Genomic DNA, 18,819 nt, shown 5'->3' on the forward strand with positions numbered 1-18,819 from the left:
CAGGAAGGCCCCCAGGCATGCGAGAGAAGACTCTTTCTAAGTGCAGCTGAGTCAGGCTCGGCTCCTCAGGATGATCCAGTTTTATCATCACTGGGAGGGACGGCAGTCACCCCTGCCGTGGCCTGCAAGCCCCTTCACCCTCAGATGCCAGCAGACTGTGCTGCAGGAAGGCTACAGCTCAGGTCTTGAAGAGTCCAGAATCTGAGAGGAGGGTGCCTGAATTGGCTGCAGCAACTGGACAGGCCTGGGTGGACACTTACTTAGTATAGATCCATGGCCTGGCAGATGTAGGAGGAGCTCAATACTGAGTGTGGGTTGGGGTGCTAGGACACATTTTGGAAAGACGTGTACTTTCTGGCCTATAGGTCTGTGGAAGGGAGAAAGGGGTTGAGGACAACTGCCAGGTCAGAATTTGCTGCAGCCACCAGCCACCATACCTGCTTGCTACTCAGGTGGCTTGTGCCAGTGGTGAGTGGAGAGCATCCCCATCTCAGGGGACAGAGCTGTGCAGGGCTCAGGGGAGCTGGGGCTATAAACCTATGCTCCGACGGGAGCAGCTCTGGGCCTCAATGCTTGGGGTAAGCACTGAGATGCTACAGCCCTGGGATTCTGCTGCTCTGGACTTTATCCCTCAGCATCTTCTGTTACTGATGGACTTGGCTGCCTAGCTGGATGATTGACCCCATGAGGGCCAGAACTACCAGTCTTGGTTTTTCCTTTTGTAGAGACAGAGTCTTTCTCTGTCAACCAAAGAAAGGACGACTGCAGTTATAGCTCACTCTAACCTCGAACTCCTGGGCTCAAGTGATCCCCCCACTTCAGCCTCCCAAGTAGCTAGGACTACAGGTGCACACCACCATACCCGGGTAATTTTTATTTTTTATAGAGACCAGGTCTTGCTTTGTTGCCCAGGTTGGTCTCAAATGCCTAGCCTCCCACAGCATTGGGATTACAGGCATCAGCCACAGCACCTGGCCTGTGTCTTGTTCACAGAGCCCCTACAAGGCCTATAGTAAGTACGTGAAAATAAAAGAATGTGGGAATGGAGAGAGGGAAAAAGGAATTTATATGCTTGGGTCTAATCCTACAAAAGAATAAAATGTTGGGATTCAGGGAGCTGTCATGGGGAGTGCCGGGGGCATGGGGAAAAGGCATGGCTGATACACATCCAGTTACTTCACCTGTCTACCCTGCTATTAAGCAGTTATGTGACCTTGGGCAACCCTGCCTGTGCCTCAGTTTCTTTGACTGTAAAACCAGGGTAAAAATACCTGTAGTACCTATTCTGTCATCAGGATAAAAATAACATAATATGAGACAGGGTGAAGATGAAAGAAGATGAAAACATTATTCAAGTCTTAACCTATTATTATCATGGTAAATCTTGTGACTATTGGGAAGGAGAGCAGCCAGAGGCTGAGGGCTGTTGGAGACACAAAAGCCATAAGGCAGCATATGAAGGCAGGCATGCCCCCACCCAGCTCTAACTCGGTTCTGAATGGAGGGGGATGGGGTGCCGGACCTCAGGCTGTGCCTTCCTTTTGTTCGGATGGAGCCTGAGAGAGAGGGGACAGCTGGCTCCAGGTGGAGATGTTGAAGCAGCAGAGGGTGCTGGCTCCACTGACCACTCCACCCCTTCTGCGGGCAGGCGTGGCCCTCCCTGGTGTGTACCCCACAGTCAGGGCCTGAGCCTGGCCACAGCCTGCCTCAGGCCTTCACAGGGAAGTGGAGGGGAAGGAGGAAAGGAGGGGAGATGTGTGTGTAACAATGACCTCCCTCTGTCCTGTCCTGCCCCGTAGGACACACACGCAGCCATTCCTCTCTGCTTGACCTCCTTTCAGGTAACAGGCTTTTTAAAGGACTGATCTAGGGCCACACTCCCTTTCCGCACACTTTCTTCTCAGCAGTCCCATGAGCCCCTCCTCCCTTTGTGGCCTTCTTGCAGCTGAGACACAAAATGGGAGCCCCTGCGCACAGCCTGGCTGCTAGGGAACACCAGAGGATGCCTCCTGCCCCACACCACCCCACGCTTGGGCAGTCAGGGAGACAGAAGGCAGCACAACCTCCCAGCATGGGGCCACCGTAACATGGAGCCTTTCCCCGCTTTTGGGCCTCCTGTTCTCTGGGAGTGGCCCAGCCCCCTGGGCCGCAGATCTTCCAGCTCCCAGAGTCTGTGTCCTCTTGCCTGCCCTGGGCACCATTCTCCTGGCAAGGTCTCTCCCAACAGGCTCAAAAGCTGTCCTGCCCAAGAGACTGGGGCAGCTGGGAGGCCACAGGGTGGCTGCAGGGTGGTCTGGACTGTAAAGCTGATGGTCCAAGGAGGAGGGAGAAGTCCCATCAGGACGTAGATGTGACCAGAGGAGAAATGCTGGTGGAGGACACCAGCCCCTGTGGCACTTGGTTTCTGTTGTGTCGCTGGGCTGGGCTCACCTTGGAGTCTGAAGGACGGCGAAGGGCCGTGGCTGGCTGGCTGGCTTTTGCCGAGACACCAGCAGACAATGGGTTGGAGGAGAAGAAAGCCCCTGGACTCCTGACTCACCCAGGCTTGAGCCTCCTGTCCTGATTGCTCAGTTCCGGATGCTTCCGTGCTTCTCCTCTGTCCCCACCCACGGCAAGGGAACTGGTTTTGTTACCACTGCCATCTGCTCCACCTCAGTCTCTTCCTCAGCCCTCACCTGAGGCGAGGCTGCCCCCCTACCAGGCTGGATAGCACAGGACTGCCCTTGGCTGTCACCTCTGCTACAGAGGCAGGAGCTACAGTTTTATGTGTTTGTCACTAAGCGCTGGATGGCGTTTATCATACCTGGCTTACAGGTGGAGAAATGAAGGCAGAGAACTGTTCACTGACTTGCTCAGATTCACTTAGTCATCTGAGGTCTAAGCCCAGCTGTGCTGCCCCCCTGCTAAAGGCTCTGACCCTTTCTGGAAGCAGCAGGCCTGTGTATTCACATCCATGGGGCTGAAGTGCAGAGGGGCCATACCAGCTGCCTCCAGACGCCCAAGGCCCTGCAGCCTCAATACCTACTCGGGGGTCATGCCAGGGGCCATGAGGTCTCTCTCTGGCCAGACAAGTGCCTCCTGCTGCCAGGACTCAGGGCAATAGCGAGGCAAGAGGGTGGAGTCCCTGGAGCTTCCTGGGTGAGCTCTGCCTCGCAGGAGGGGTCCTGGCAGTAGCTGGTACCTAGGGGAAGTGCTGAAGGGGCAGGGAAGAGAGGACTTCGTGTGACCAGAGCTTGCTGGGACCATTCTCAACACTGATGATAAACCCTGACTTCCCGGAAGTCTGTTAGGCCTCAACAAGCGACGGGCTCTCCGCGGAAGCTTCAGCATTGTTTCTATCACGAGCCACCCCTAGAAGACCCCAGAAGCCTGGCCCAACAGGCCAGGATGAGCTCAAGTGTGGAAGAGCGGGGACTGCAGTTGGAAGGAAGCTGCCAGTTGCACCTGGACTGTAAAGTCCTACTGGACCACCATGGGGAGCTGATGGTCACCCTGGCTGGCTGCTGACAGGGGCTCCAGGCTCCAGCCCGCCCTTTGGCCAGAGCCCTGGAGGCACATCTGGGTGGCATCAGGATCTTGCACCCAGCCTGGCCCGTGCCCAGCATGGGGCTGCTTCTCCTCCACAGCTCCTTCCCAGAGGGCAGGGCCTCAGCCTCCCTGCCACGCCCCCTCCGGGCTGGCCTGGAACATACTACTATGTTGACAGTAACAATAAAGCTCCTCAGGGACCACCACACAGGCCCGCAGCCCCACTGCCCACTGTTTATCTCAGATGCTGTGGAAAGAAAGCAGGGGGCCCCTGCCCCAGGCCAAAGCCCTGCCCTTGCCACACACGGTACACACATGCAGCCTCTCTCTCTCTCTGTGTCCACTGTGAAAATAAACTGCAGGCCTGGCTGGACAACAAAGCCAGAGGCACAGAATCTGGAAAGCACCTGGTGTGGAGAGCTCTCTATTGCACACAACGTCCCAGCGCACTACACTCTCCACCCACTCCTGGGGCCTCTCTGTCCTCCCTTCCTTGGCCTTGGGTCATTCATTATTCCCTGCTCGGGGCCACTCCGAGGTCCTCCTTAGCCGCCAGTCATCACAGGGGACGGCTGCCTCCACGCTGCCTGCTCCAGGGACTCAAGTCCACTCCACAGAGAGCCTTGCCCAGCTGTGGCCAGCCTGTGGGTATCTTGGCCCGGCACGCCCTGGCTTTCCCGGCCACAAGTGCCTGCTCCAGCTCCAGTCCCAGCCCTTCCTCATGGCTCCAGCTCTCGGGAGAGGCGGGAGAGTTCCCGCTGGTTGTCGATGACCTTCAGCTGCTGGACATAAGCCCAGGTGCTGGCTGGACTCCGGGTGCTCAGGGACTGCTCCGAGCCTGGTGGAGGAGAGTGGTCAGGGAGGCACTGACACCCCTTTGTGGAACCCAACCTTTCCCCTCCAAGGAGCCATATCACATCTGCCTTCTTGCCCTCCACCACCCACCAACCACTTCCCATCACCAATTCCTAAAGACGGCTGTCCCTGCCCACCCCACGGGTGAGGGGACCGAAGAGCCCCCTGGCTCAGAGCATAGAGTCTGAACATTATCAACATCATGTATGGAAGGGCCGGGCTCCGTGCCTGGCACATGGCAAGTGCTTAGGATGTGCCAGCCATGGGTAACTACCATGAGCACCCCCCTCCCCGCCCACCCACCATCGCCCACCACTTACATGTGGAAATCCTCGCCACCTGGCTGTCCTCGTGGAGGTGGGAAACTCGGCTTCTGAGTGGTGAGAGAGGCACTGGGGGGGGTGGGGAGGGGTCACGGAGTCAGGGCCACCCTGGAGCCTCACAGAGGATGTAGGGTGGGAGACCTCCCACCCTGGGGACCCGCCCTCTCACCAGGGTTGTGGCTTCGGCACTGGTGCAGCATCCGCGCGGCTCTGGCCATCATTCTCTGCGGACAACACCGGGGCATGAGCTCTTGCCTGAGGGAGAAACCCTGTCCTGCCCTGTGCAGCAGCAGGGAGGCCAAGCTCCCTCTGAACCAAGGATCAGGGGCTGTAAGATGCTTGGTTATGTGGCATCATGTGTACTTCACCTCAGCACACCCAGAGGCCCAGCGGGGACCAGGCAGAGGCCAGAAGGCAGAGGCCAGGAGAGAAAGGCTTAGAGAGAAGAGGGCTGGAAGGGCTCTCGTTGAATGGTGAGACATCTGAGGCTGGCACCCTGGCAGACCCAGTTGCAGTGGAATAAGGCAGGGGCTATTACACAGTAAGTATTTATCCTCATATTATTCATAACAAGTTTAAGCTGCCTCCAAGCCCTGCCCCTTCCCAGGCCACAGTCATGTCCTCCAACCTATGTTAGTAGTGAACGCCTGCTCTCCCTGGACTCACCATCTTCTCAAAGTTGATGAGATTCTCCACTAGTGTGTGGTTTCCCTCATGAATGAAGGTCATGTCTGCAAAGAGACGGGTTTTGTTCACAGGTCCCCAAACTTCTGCCCTCCTGTAGCCCAGAAAAGGTGAAGGGCATAACGGCTCCCTCGGGCCTACCTCACCCCATATAGCCCCTGCCTCTGCCCCCTCCAAGCCCCAGCAGCATTTCCTTGTATCTCTTAGGCCCTGAAGGCAGCCCGTATTTGTCTGGATGTCTTCATTCTTCCAGCCTAAGAACTCCTAATTCATCTCTGCACTCCCTGAGGCATCAGCACTTGAGGCATAATCTCTCCAACAGTGTGGGTGCACATACAGATAGGCATGGGATGGGGGATGGAGGCAGGGATGGGGGATGGAGGCAGGAAGGGGGGAATGGAGGGATGGAGGCAGGAAGCCCTGTTACCTTTGAGAAGAAGGGGCATGAAGGGAATGACAGGAGGGGAGAGCTTGGCGAGGGCCAGTCGGTACACCCGGTGGTTCCATGAGGGATCCTAAGGGAAGAAGCCACACTGAGGGGGTTGCACACACCATAAGCCACCACAGACCCCACCCAACCAAGGAGGGGCCACATGCCCATCCCACAGCAGGTGCAGAGGCCCCAACTCAGCCTCTCCTCAGCCCCAGGTCTCACCCAGGCTCTGTCACAGGCGAACACGGGGCTTCCAACCTCCCATTAGCACTGAGAAAATTCACAGCAGTTAGTCACAGGGGCCCCAGGTTTCTTGGAAAAGTCTGTCGCTGTAACTTCTCTGTCCCTTTCTATCCCTGTCTCTTTCTGTGTCCCTCCCTCTCTCTCCCTTTCTCTCTCTGGAGAGTAAACTCCTTTGAATCCCTTGAGCCCCACGAGGTGGATTTTCTCTCAAGAGCTCCCAGGCTATGCTGATGAAGTACCTCTTCTCTGCTTCTCTCCAGAACAGTCAAAACCCTCAAAATCCTTAAAAGTTCCTAGAGGTGGGAGGTTCCACCCCCAACTCTATCCTCGCCTCTTCTACTGGTCTAGCCCACAAGCCCCTGGGAGTTCCCGAGGGGCAGACAGGCCCTGGTGCACACAGGCGCTCCATGCCAGGCCCTTGGGCTCTGGAGCCCCTGACACTGCCCTGGCACCTCAGACCCCAGGACCGGACACCCACATGCTGTGAAGACACAGGATCTCCTGCCCCCATGCACACACTGAGGCCAGAGTGCACTGTGCAACCCCTATCCTAGTGCTGAACACCCCTTCCTCAGCCAGCTCCCCAAACTCACAGGCCGGAGCTAGGACCTGGGCCGAGATTGGGAACCCTGAAAGTGACAAAGGACGGGTAGAGGGGCTGCGGGGATGCCAAGAGTGAGGGTGTTTGGAGGGCAGGGCCAAGCCCAGCTGATCCTAGCAGAGCCAGGCCGGGCAGGGCTGAGCACTCACCAGCAGCCTCTCCAGGGCGGAGTACAGCTTCCGGACTTTGTGAGGCAGCCTCTGTGAAAAGGCAGCAGATGAGCGGCTGCTCTGGGGGAGGCCCAGCCCCATCCAGCACTCCCAGGAGGGCCTGAGGCCTGACCTCAGGAGGGGGCCCGCCAGACCACACTTACCTCCCAGGTGTGGGCTAGGCGGCTGATGGCCGAGTTGCTGAGGCCAAACATGACGGCAAAGAAGGAATTGAGATTCTTCTGCTCCTTGAGGCTGTGAGCAGAAGACCCAGAGACCCTCAGGGTAAGGGAAGCAGCCACCCCTACAGTGCCCCCAGACAACAGCTAGGCCAGCCTCTGCAGAGACCCAAGCTGGATGGGGTGGGAAGGCAGAGGCTCCAGGGGACCCAGGGAACAAATAGGGTGGCAGATTTGGCAACATACTAAGCAAAGAGGGGGGCTTAGGAAAAGGTAGCCCGGGGACTCTGGCCACGCCCTACCCACTGGACAGGGACTCACTGGGCTGCCAGCTTAATGAACTTCCTGAGTAGCTGGGCCCGGGAGCCGGGCACGGAGCAGAGACACAGCTCGGTGGCCACCCAGTACTGCAGCTCGTTGAAGCGGCGCATGAAGCGCTCCAGGTTGGCAGTGGTGACATCCCGCAGATGCTGGGGGCCCAGCACATAGTGGATCAGCTCCACCTGGGCGGGGTCAGCAGGAGAGGTCAGCGAGTGCCAAGCCGAGCCGGGCGCCCCGCCGCCTGCTCTCCTCCCCCAGCTCTGCCTCCCACACCTGGTGGATACTGTTGAAAAGGCTCCAGTCGTGGTCCGTCAGCTGGCCTGCCAGGTCCTTGGCACTCACCAGGTCCAGCCCCTCAGCAGAGCCCACAGTGGGCCCCAGCTGGTCAGGGTGTGGCGTCTGCGGGTGGGAGAGTGCTCAGGCGGGGCTGCCTGAGGAATCCAGGGAAAGGCACAGGGTAGGGGGAGAGGGTTGGGGCAAGGATTCTATGCTCATGTTAGGAGGAGGGTTAGGAGGGCAGGAGCGGGGAGTAGAGGGTCTCTAGGGGCTATAGCAGCTGGAGGATAGGGCTTCCCAGTGGTGAGACCCCTCCTTTTGGGCTCCTGTCTCCTGGGGATCCCCTAACTAGGGCAGGTCCTCCTCTTTCTCCTTGGGAGCTCCCAACCAGTGCTACCGGCCCCTGCCCTGCACAATCTTGGGAATTCCCCCATCAGCTGAGGCCCACTCCTTTGTGTGCTGTGGACCCAGCAGCAGCCAGAGACAGGTGCCTCCCCCCTCTTCTCCCTGGGACCCTCCCCAGAACCCACCCCTGCCACACTCAAAATAGATCTCCTCCCTGGGCCCTGGCACCCTGCCTGGTCCCTACCAGCTCATGCACTTCCTGTGGGTTGACAACAAAGAGCCGCTCATTGAGCCCCAGAGATGTGGCCACACCACGGGCATCTGGCTGCAGGCCAACGGCATCTGCAAAGACAGCAGAGGTGGCCTGGGTGGGGGAAGGGAGGGAGGCCAGGGACCAGCTGGAGGCCAGGGTGGAGGTGCTGTTTGAGGGGCTGAGAGGTGGTTTCTCCTAGTAGCGGGGTTGAAGTCCTGGGTGGGTGCTCAGCATACACAGGTGCATCTGCCCACGCAGCCACGCAGCCCAGGGAAGCACATCCAAGAGGATGAGAAAAGATTCTCTGTGAGTCAGGAAGAACCTGGGCAGGGTCTGAGCCTCTCTCAGCCTCACTTTCCTCCCTGGTAAAATGGAGACAATAAGACTTGCCCTGACTATTTCATAAGTCAAGTAAAATAATGTATATAAATAGTAGCTATAAGTACATGCTATGTATAAAAGCCCTTTGAAAATCACAAAGTGTCTTATATAAACCTTGGTGTTGATTTTCATCAGCTCCTCGTGGACTGGGACTGTGCTTGAGTCCCCAGTCCCTAGAGCAGTGGCCTCCAAAGTAAGGTACATCAGATCATCCATGTGCCCGAGGAAAATATGAGCTCTTCTACTTAGGTTTATTTTTTCTACCTGCTTTGCATTTCTACTCCATCAATTTCTATTTTATCTATCTTTATTATGATATTAATGTAGTAATATATGTGTTTTACTTACAAACAAATATTCACACAGTGGGGTGTGGGTTTTAATTAAATGTTGGTTATTGACATGGGTGTCAGTCCAAGTGCTTTGGAGATCAGTGCTCTAAACAGTGCCTGGCACATAGTAGGGTCTCAATAAACATGACCTTTGGGCAACTGCAACTCACCAGGTGGCCAGCAGAGGGCAGTGCTTCCCAGGGCAGGGCACACAGGTGACCTCCATCTCTCCCCACTTCCTGAAGGAAGAAGGCTTTTCTTTTCTCATCCCCACTTCTTGAACGCCCCTAATTCTTGTCTGCCCTGGGTTCCAGCTGTCAGGCCTGTGCCCTCCGCAGAGAACAGTGGTTTTGAATGTTCCAGGTTCTCTGGAGGCCCATCTTAATACTCCTGAGCCCGCCATGTTCTCAGCACTGACTTGGCGGCAGGCCCTGTGCTAAGTGCTTTACACACATTAGCTCACTTAGTAGCCACTGCAACCCTGTGGGTAGATACAATTACAGTCTTCATCTGACAGGTGAGGAAATGCAGGCTCAGAGAGGTTAAGCAACTTGCCCAGCATCACACAGCTAGTAAATGGTGAGCCTAAGAAGCCTTCACAGGTCTGGGAGTCCACAGTCTATGCTCTTAACCATCAAGCTGACCTGTTTTACCTGCTGTGGTATCTCCAGCTCCTAACATATTGCTGGCTCATAGCTGACCCTCAAAAATGTTTGCTGAGTGACTAAACAGATGAAGACTAAAGTTCCAAGACCAGCTACTCTCACTGTGTGAGCTTGAGGAATAGCTCACGCCCTTTGAGCTTCAGTGTTCTTGTCTGAAACTAGGATAAAAGTACCTGTATCTCATGAGATTGTTATTATTTCATATTAAATGACTAAACACAAATGATGATAATAATAGCAGCTAATACTTATGTATTACTATGTGCCGGGCACCATTCTAAATGCTTTCACAGATGAACTCAATTGATCCTCACAATTCCTCCAGTAGGCAAGTACTCCTACTATTCCCATTTTATGGATGATAAAACTGAGCACAGAGGGATGAAGTACCCTGCCAGAGGACACACAGATGGTGAGCTAAAGGGCTGGTGCCAAATGCAAGCGGCAGGCTCCAGAGCTTATGCTCTTACCCACCGCATGAAATGCACTTCGAACAGATGCACTCCACCTCCCATTAATGCTAGCCATCATTCACACTGAGGAAGACCAGAAAGATGACAGTGATGACAATGATCTTGACTGGGGGACCTGGGCACAGATCCGAGGGGCCACCCTCCCTTGGGGTCTATCCAGGGGCATAACTCACCACCTGCAGAATTGACCTTCACCAGCACCTGCCCCTTGGTCCAGCCATCCTCCTGGGCCAACGCCGCCATCACGTCTCTCACGGAGGCTGTCACAGGCAGCTGCAGGGTCAACGCTGAGTGGTCTGGCCGGCAGATGTCATAGGGGACTGAAGAGGAGACCAGACTGAGCTGTGGGAAGGGCTGCCTGATCTCCACCCCAGGAGGGAGAGGGCAGCTATTGCAGTAATGGTGGGAGGGATCTCCAAGAGGCTGAGCTGCAGGTGGGGAGGCCCTGAGCAAAAAAGAGGCATGCAGGAGGCAGATCTGGCCAGCAGCCTGGAACACAGACCCTGAGGAGTACAGCATGCCACCTTGGCCCAGGCACACTGAGGTCAAGAGTGACGACAGCAGGACAAGAGAGGCAGAAACAGCAGGATGCAGATGTCGGGCTGTGCCCAGCTGGCTCAGACCACCAACCTTTATCCCCAACTCGGATGGCACAGCTGCTGCCAGGAAGGGGCTCGTCCTGGTTGGGGAGCCAAACAGGCAAGTTCCGGGCCTGGGAGGAAGAGGAACAAGAAAATAAGGCTGGGAGGACATGAGAGGAGAGTGTGGAGGGAGGGATTGTGAGGGCCCTGTGTCACCAGGAGCACCGGCACCACACAGCATTCACACCACCAGAGGGCTCTGCTTGCCGCATTCACCTGAGCTCAGGTAAGGTGCCTGGGACCAAGGCTCCAGGAGAAGACACAACATGTCTAAGGGCGGGGCAAATCCATGCCACCCCGCCCCCCCCCCGCCACCCTTGTGTGTGTGCTTCTGCCTCTGCCAGATAGGTCCAGAGCAGTTCTAATATGAAAATCCTTCAGCTGTTGACTTTGGTTTTCTCTTCCTTTTCCTCCAGCTACCATTCGCTACAAGCCAGGCATTATTCTGAGGATCTAAATATTCACAATGCACCTTTGACAAAAGTATTATTTTTATTTCCATTTTATGGATGAAATAAATGAGGCTCAGAGAGGTTAAGTAACATGCCCAAAGCCACACAGCTGCTAACTGGCAGAGTTGGAATCCCTCCTGCTCCTTTCCCCCTCTGTGCTCCGACACTGTGTCAGCAGCCCTGTCCCAGCCCACAGCAGGGATGCAGTGCGTGGAAACCACTGTCAGGCCTCTGCTGGCAGGGCAGCGCCTGCCAGGCAAGGCTCCTGACGCAGGTTCCCCTTCCCAGCCTGCTTTTTTCCGACTCTGGTACTGATTCTGTCACTCCTCCCAGCTCTGCGTATGGCAGATCCTCCAGGTTCAGACCTCAATCCATTGCTCTTCCAAACATTTCCAAATCTCAGGGACCCCTGCAGAGTTCCTCACTGCCTCATGTGTCACCTGCACATGGGTGATTCCCAAAACTACCAGCAGTGCTGAACTCTCTTCCAAACCCCGGTCTCAAACACCCCCTGCATCCTTCCACATGAGTGGTCCATTACCTCACACTCCATATACCCATCGGATCCTTGCATCCTGCCTCCCAGACCACTCTGTTCCCCACCATTCTCCCCAGCTCCAGGCTCCTCCACACTTCTGTAGCTTTCATCTTGCTTTGAGGATTCTTCTTTGAAATGGGTCTCCCATGCCCCCTCCTCCCCTGCCCAGGCTAACTCCAGTTCCACCTGCCCACGAGGCCTCACTCCTTATCTGCTCCAATGGCCCAACTATGCTCCTCCTCCTCCCTCCCAGGTGCCTCCAGCCCTCCTCCTCCAACCTGCCTGACCAGAGCCCTGTGAAGCTCCCGCACTTGGCTTCAATGGCGGCCATTGTCTGCTGGAGAAAGCCCAGGCTCTTTAGCTGACCTATTCAAAACACAAATCAGACTTTGCCAACCTTGGCTCAAACCCCTTTAATGGTCTGCACTGCTCTTAGGACAAAGATCAGACCCCTGTCCCTGGCCCAGGGGGCCCTGCCCACTTCCTGCCTGCTCTGGGGTCCTGCTCTTACTCTCGCTCCTCCAGGGATCCTCCTCCTGGCTTCCCTTTCCTCCTGGGTTTGCCCACCAGGAATCCTCTTCTTCGTCCACCCTCGCCCCCTGCTGCTCTCAGCTCCAGTAGTCGCTTACATGGGACACTTTCCCTGAATCTGCACTGGAGTTGGCTCTTCCCCTCCCGTTTTCAGGAGCCGACTCCAGTGCACATTCAGGGAAAGTGTCCCGTGTCACTGCACATCACAGGTTGTTTAACTACTCTGCCCCCTGCCTGACTGCAGCCTCACAGGCCAGGGATGAATGAAGTGCAGCATCAGCACCTAGCACAGTGCCTGGCCCGGGAGGGCGAGCCCACATCAATTTCTGAGCGTCAGCCAAGAGCCAGGCAGCATGTGAGCAAGAAGCGGAGGTGGGGGCCCACAGGAGGGAAGTCAACCCTCCAGTGGGACGGGAGAGATACCAAAGAACAGAAAGCAAGTAGGCAAAGAAAACAACTCCACATGGCGAGAGTGCTTTGAAGAAAATCACAGAGGACACCAAGGCAGAGCATGGTGGGGAGAAAGGGGAGGGTGCTCCGGATAGGGAGATGGGAGGGGGCCTGTCTGGGAACCCAGCATTTGGCTGAGAGGAGAACAAGAAGGATCCTGTCAGGCAGAGCCAGAGAAAGACACTTCCAGGCTAAGGGATAAGTGCAAAGGCCCTGAGGGGAGAACAGGCTTCGCCTGCAGAGGAGAAGAAGCCAGTGAGAGCCTCCAGCAGGCAGGGGCTGGGACGCACAGTACGGTGGGACCATGGGGAGCCTGCTGGCCAGTGAGGCCCCTGGATTTTATTCCCAGTGCAGCCCTCCCCACCACCAACCCAATCTACCTTTCCAGTTCTTTCTCCCACCATTCCTCAACCAAATCCTGGCTGCAGTCACATCTTCTCATCCCCTCTTTGCTTCCCTTTAAGCCCCAGCTGAGAATGGCCTGGGGCCACCTCTGACTTTCCAGGGAGGGGCCTCGCCTTCCTCTGAGCTCCCACAGCACTGGCCACCAGGAGCCCCGTGGGCCTCAGAGACCAACTCCAGCCACCATTCCTCATCTCCCAGGCTCTACCCGTGGGCATGAATTACCTCCCAAAAGGAATAAAAGGCCCACTGAGTCAGGGAGTGGGGGAGGAGGGAGGCCACCTTAGGCCTCTGCGCCTCCTGGCACGGCCTGGCCCAGGGCACCACATGCAGCAAGGGCCCCGTGAACACCTATCACAGACCCAAGGGTGTGTCTGTGGGAGGAGAGCTTCCCACGCACACAGAGCCCCTCAGGGTCAGGGGGCGAAGGAGGGGCCTGCAGTCCAGGAAGAGCAGAGGAAAGAAGCTGGGGCCAGGCAGACACCTTCATCTGAGGAGATGCATTCCCACAGCCATTCTCCAACCTGCAGACAAGAGAGAAGGGAGGAGAGTGAGCCCGGGTATCGCTGGGGCTGCAGCAGGGAGGCCCTTGGGGCTCTGGATTCCCCCCAGCCCTCACCAGTGGTTCAGAGGTAAGCACGACCAGGTAAGTATCACATAAAGAGGGGCAAACAAGGTCTTGAAATCAGGCCCCTGGACTTTGTGATTTTCCAAGGCCAGGAGGGAAGGAAAAAGTTAAAGGCAGATGCAGACCCAGGGTTTCAGATCGAGTGCTGTTTCAGATGAACTCCCAACCCCCCTGAATCTCAGCTGCTCCCGTGGGAATATCTGCAAAGGTGAAGGTAAAGTCTAGGAAATGTACTGGGCGGGGCTGGCAGAAGCTGGCACTGAGGATATTTGGTAATAAATGCATGCCCAATGGAGGAAGTGAGAACAGCAGGTGCACTCAGGATATGAGAATGAATAAATGAATGAGTGCATGACGCATGAGAATGGACGGACATGTGGCGTGAGGGTGAACAGCAAGGGGACTGATAAGAACAAGGAATTGAAGTAAGTGGTGCAGCCTGGATCTGAAGCCAAGTGCTTGACTCCAGAGCGTTATGCTCTTGGTCCCCGTGACACTGCCAGTTATGGAAATGGCAAATTAACAGAGTCAAAGCATCACCTGTGGTATCGCCGCCTCTCTGGCCACTGCTCCCTCAGCAGGTTGCTGAGTCGGGTGTCCCTGCCCACCAGGTCCGAGAGTTTCTAAGAAGAGCCAAGATTCACTGAGATGGCTGTAGCTGCATCCACCCCGGGCAGCCCAGCCCCGCTGTGCCTCACTCCCAGGTACCTGGAGGAAGCTGGTGGCCACAGGATCAGTGTGGAGCATGGAGCCATACAGGGCCACCCACTGGCTGACAAGCCGCAAGATCTGCTGCCTCTTGTTGCAGACGTAGGTGCTGCGCTCCTGCTCGCTGCCACCCGCAGGCTCCGCATGGAAGGTGGGCACCAGTCAAGGGAACCACAACATCCAACCAGGGCCACCCACCTGAGGCAAAGGAGGGGCAGGATGCCCAGGGCCCCTGGCAAGCTGGGCCTGGCAGCAGGCTGGCATTTAGAGGGCTCAGCACAGCCACGCTGGTGAGATTTTCTCTCAACCCCACGCACCATCCTATCCCCTATGCACACCATCCCCCTGGGGCTGGAAGGATATTGGTGCAGAAGGGCAGCGCAGAGTTGAGCGCTGGGCATGAAGACCCTGTGGGTCAGGAGGAAGTCGCTGAGGAATGTCTCTGTATGACAGGGTGGGGGGATGGGAGGAGGCTTCAGAGGCCAAGTCTGCTGAGCACAGGTGTATGGACAGCTGGAAGGACCCTTCCCCACATCCCACCACCTGCAAGGTCCCAGCAGTGTCCAGCCCCTGTGATAGTGCTCCCCACTAAGCCAAGAGCACAGGGAAGAGGACTTATTGCCAACTGCTGTACAGACCAATCCAGCATTCGGTGAGGTCAGATGCAGGGTACCTGGCTCTCTCCCAGGCTGCATGGACCACCCAATGAGTCAGAAAGCAGGCAGGGTGTCTCTTGCCCTTACCTGTTGGGTCATGAGCACTGGAATCTGGTCCCATGGCCTCCAACAGAAGCTCTAGGATCTTCTCTGGGGTGCCAGACATCACTGTATACCTAGCAGAAACAGCCAGTCTTTGGCACTGGTGCCACTACTCCCCACTCCCACACCTGGGCAGACATCAATAATCAATTACATCATTTTTCTCGATTAGCCAGCCCTGTCCCACCTTAGGGCGGGCAGGAGACTGGCTCAGCAGGCACATCCTGGTCCCTCAATACCTCTCCATCCACGGGTGGCCAGAGGGCAGGGATATGACACAGGGGAAGGGAGCAAAGATTGGGAAATGAAAGGAGAGACAGTGTGGAGAGGGAGCATGGCAGGTGTGTTACCGGTTCCTGCCTGGGGTTGGGGGTCGGGAAGGGCCGGCGCCCTGAGAGGCTCTCTCCAGCACCAGCACCACTTTGCCATGTTCTTCCAGCCGCATGGTCTTTGCCTCCACATCCTGGAGAAGAGGCCACATCCCAAGCTCAACACATGATGTTCCAGCTTTAGACCCTTTCATCTACCTCCTTCATTCCACCCCCTGAGCCCCATGACGGTCCCACAGGGACCCACAGCCCTTCTCCCACCTCTGACTTTGGCTCCACCTCCTCAGCCTTCCCTTCCTTCCATGCATCCTGCCTCCCCCACAGCCTAGTCCCCCGTCCCTGCACGCCCACCCTTCCCCTGGTCTCCCACACTGAGCCTGAGGTCACTGGTCTCACTGAACCCCTTCTGTGCCCTATGGGCTTCACCTTCTCACACACACTCAGGGCCATGGTCCCACTGCCAGCTGTCATAGCCCAGCATCTCCTACCTGCCCTGCTTCTTACAGGCCCTCTGCTCTGGTCCCTACTCCTCGCTCCACATCACTTCTCTGGACGAATGGCCCCTGCCCTCCCCGACCCCAGCAGCAGCACCTTGATGATACGGTTGAAGTCCTGCTTGTCCACACGCAGGAAATGACAGTTGTCTTCTCGCAGGATGATGGTGGCTGCCCGGGGTGCATCATTCACCAGAGCCAGCTGTCCAAAGTCATCTCCCTCATGCAGGGTGGTCACCAGCCCCTGCAGCCAGGCCTCAGTCTCAGCCTGCCCCTGCCGCCCCTAGCCCTTGCCAGGACAGACCCACGGCAGGAGAACAACCCAGACAGGAGACACAGGGGGTCAGCAGCAGTAGATCAACAAAGGCACTGCCCATGAGGACACGGACCAGGGAGCAGTTAGGACTCAGGGCACTGGGGTGGGGAGGAGGGAGGGCTCACCTTGCCATGGGTCACCACGTTGACAGATCCCTTCCAGATAATGTACCACGAAGTGCCCTTGTCCCCCTGGCTGAACACTGACAGAAGCATACCTCAGACCGGGCCCTCCTGGCACCTACCATTCCTTCACACATCCTTCTGCCCATGTTCAGGCCCTGTGCCTGGCTTCTTGTGCCCTGCTGGACTTACACACGGTCCCCGCCTTGCTGTGTGGTTCAAAGAGCAGAACAGCCGCTAATTCTCGCTTCACCTGTGTGGTGGAGATAGGAGAGTCGGTGGCGACAAGTTCATGTGCAGAGCAGCCAGGCTTTTGCTAAGGGGTGTGGTTAGGTCCAAAGGCACAAGTGCTGGGGAACAAAGATGTGGCCAGGTCAGGTGTTCCCAGGATTCGGCAGGAGACAAAGCAAGTGGAGAAAATGGGCTGAGAGAGGCAGAGGGATTTTCAGACAGGGCAGCGCCGGGGGCAAGAAATCAGACTGAAAATTTCCAGCCATAGATGGAAGTGGAGAAACGCCCTCTGGCCCAGCAGTTGGAGTTTCAGGGAAGTCACAGGAAGAGGAGATGCCTGGTACGGGGCAGGGCTGGGAGGGGCAAGACTGACCGAGTTGGAGAGGTGGGCCACAGCCTTGATGTGCAGCAACTCCTCAAAGATGAGGTCCAGCTCTTCATCCGTGCGCTGACCTGGGCTGCAGGGACAGGAGGGATGGGAGCACACTGTGAACTGTGGGCCCGCCAGGTGCAGGGAGCCACTCCACCCACCCAGCCGAAGCCTGTGCCAGACGGTGCCTCAGCAGTGACGGTTATCAGCAGCAGCTAACCTTTACTGAGTGCGCACATGTGGCAGCGCCTGTGAGGAGCATTTTGCATGCATTGTTTCACAACAACCCTAAGGAGCGGTTCTAGTATCCTCACTTGACAGAACAGGAACTAGCATGGGGAGGCTCAAGGTCACCCAGCCAGTAGCCAGTCTAGCTGGAATTTGAACCTGGACCCATCGGACTGCAGTTTCCAAAACCCACTTGCTTTCAGCCACAACTGTGTCTCTGAGTGGGAAGGGCCCTCAGAGATCCTCCTGGCCCAACACCCTCATTTACAGAGGAAGAAACTGACTTGGGGGGGTTTGGGAGTGTGGAGGGATCCAGGTCACACAGGGAGTCCGTGGCAGTCAAGGCCAGGGGCTTCTGGGCCAGCCAGGTTCCCTTCCCTCCACAACAGGTAAGGGATGCCCCCAGAGATCAATCTGAGAAACCGTAGAATCTGAGTGCTGTGTGAGGCCTGGGGTCACGGGGTGCAGGGATTCTGACTCACGGTTTTCGAAGTGCCACAGTGAGCAGGGCGTCAGGCCCCCGCTGGGAGAGCAGGGCCACAGCTTCGGCCAACTCCTCCTCCATCTCATGAGCTCCCACGGGCTCGGGCTCGGGCCCGGGGAATCGGTAGAATTGGGCATCTCGGTCCTGGAAGGCCCAGTCGTGTTTCACTGGGGGGCAGAGGCCCAGGCGTGGGGGAGGAGAGGAAATTGAGGCCATGTGGGTATGAAACCCCAGTGCAATGCCACCCCTCAGCACTCCCCAAGTAGTGCCTGCTTCCCAGGACTGCCCTGTCCTGTCCCCCTCACTGCCCAGCCCAGCCCGGGGCACCCCACCCTGGGCTCGGGCTCACCATGGCAGAGGGCACCTTCATCCAGCAGCACCTGGCAGATTCCCACAACTTGGCTCCGGGAATGGACCCCAAGTCCCAGGGCCAAGATCCCATCCACCAGCTCCCGGCCAGAGCAGCACTGCCTATGGAAGGTAGAAGGGGACAGGCCAGTGGAAGGAGGGTGGCAGGGAGAGGGAGGAACTATGCATTAGAAAGGCAACCTCCGAGGCCCAAGCCTGGTTCGTCCCTGTGCTAGAAGCAGGGTGAGGCCCAGGTGCCTGACATAAAGTGGAATGGAGAGAAAGCAGTGAGGCTGGGCAGGGAGGCGCAGGGCCTCCACTCACCGATAGAGCCTAAGGTGGTACTTCCGGTCTCGGATGAGGTTTGGGCAGGTGGCCAGCAGATGCCGATGCAGCTGCCTCCCAGCCCTGAGCACCCGCTCTGTGGAGGCCTTGGAGGGAGGAAGGGCACAGCGGTTCAGGCTCTGAATCCCTCATGGTGCTGCCTGTCCCAGCTCCACCCTGCCCAGGCTTCTACCTGCTCCAGGCTCTCGCTGAAATCCAGGGACTCCTCACTGTTGGTGAGTGGTGTCTGGGGACAGCAGGGAAAGCGTGCACATCAGTGTGAGGCTTTCAAGCCCAGCTCTTGGACACCTCCCCTCCCCCATCACTCCCACTCTTGCCTAGGCCCCAACCCCAAATGCATTCATGTGGCCACTCATTCAGCAAATAAACAAATATTCACTCAGCACCCTGTGCCCGGGGCATC

The 18,819-nt window shown here is 57.0% G+C and overlaps 1 protein-coding gene across 5 annotated transcripts in view; it reads right to left on the reverse strand.

The window, feature by feature from the left end:
• Window positions 1-1,350: 1,350 nt before the first annotated feature.
• The window catches only part of RAPGEF3 (Rap guanine nucleotide exchange factor 3), a 36,331-nt gene continuing 18,862 nt past the window's right edge, over window positions 1,351-18,819 (reverse strand). For 2 of the 5 annotated variants that reach the window (XM_054443064.2, XM_054443066.2), the window contains exons 3-28: window positions 18,589-18,642; window positions 18,396-18,502; window positions 18,073-18,194; window positions 17,722-17,890; window positions 17,015-17,099; window positions 16,603-16,663; window positions 16,414-16,490; window positions 16,070-16,216; window positions 15,500-15,612; window positions 15,135-15,223; window positions 14,755-14,833; window positions 14,392-14,542; window positions 14,224-14,306; window positions 13,540-13,579; window positions 10,672-10,753; window positions 10,215-10,361; window positions 8,182-8,279; window positions 7,590-7,715; window positions 7,317-7,498; window positions 6,981-7,071; window positions 6,817-6,867; window positions 5,818-5,905; window positions 5,373-5,437; window positions 4,876-4,930; window positions 4,704-4,775; window positions 1,351-4,366 (exon numbers count right to left, since the gene is read on the reverse strand). In XM_054443064.2, the coding sequence (XP_054299039.2) occupies window positions 4,248-4,366; window positions 4,704-4,775; window positions 4,876-4,930; window positions 5,373-5,437; window positions 5,818-5,905; window positions 6,817-6,867; window positions 6,981-7,071; window positions 7,317-7,498; window positions 7,590-7,715; window positions 8,182-8,279; window positions 10,215-10,361; window positions 10,672-10,753; window positions 13,540-13,579; window positions 14,224-14,306; window positions 14,392-14,542; window positions 14,755-14,833; window positions 15,135-15,223; window positions 15,500-15,612; window positions 16,070-16,216; window positions 16,414-16,490; window positions 16,603-16,663; window positions 17,015-17,099; window positions 17,722-17,890; window positions 18,073-18,194; window positions 18,396-18,502; window positions 18,589-18,642 (2,553 nt within the window). In that variant the 3' untranslated portion in view covers window positions 1,351-4,247. Of the gene's footprint in view, window positions 4,367-4,703; window positions 4,776-4,875; window positions 4,931-5,372; window positions 5,438-5,817; window positions 5,906-6,816; window positions 6,868-6,980; window positions 7,072-7,316; window positions 7,499-7,589; window positions 7,716-8,181; window positions 8,280-10,214; window positions 10,362-10,671; window positions 10,754-13,455; window positions 13,580-14,223; window positions 14,307-14,391; window positions 14,543-14,754; window positions 14,834-15,134; window positions 15,224-15,499; window positions 15,613-16,069; window positions 16,217-16,413; window positions 16,491-16,602; window positions 16,664-17,014; window positions 17,100-17,721; window positions 17,891-18,072; window positions 18,195-18,395; window positions 18,503-18,588; window positions 18,643-18,819 lie in introns of all 5 variants that reach the window. The other 3 variants (XM_054443063.1, XM_054443068.1, XM_054443067.1) reach the window with 2 other exon arrangements.

This window comes from Pongo pygmaeus, chromosome 10 (assembly GCF_028885625.2).
Source record: "Pongo pygmaeus isolate AG05252 chromosome 10, NHGRI_mPonPyg2-v2.0_pri, whole genome shotgun sequence".
Classification (NCBI taxonomy): Eukaryota; Metazoa; Chordata; class Mammalia; order Primates; family Hominidae; genus Pongo; species Pongo pygmaeus.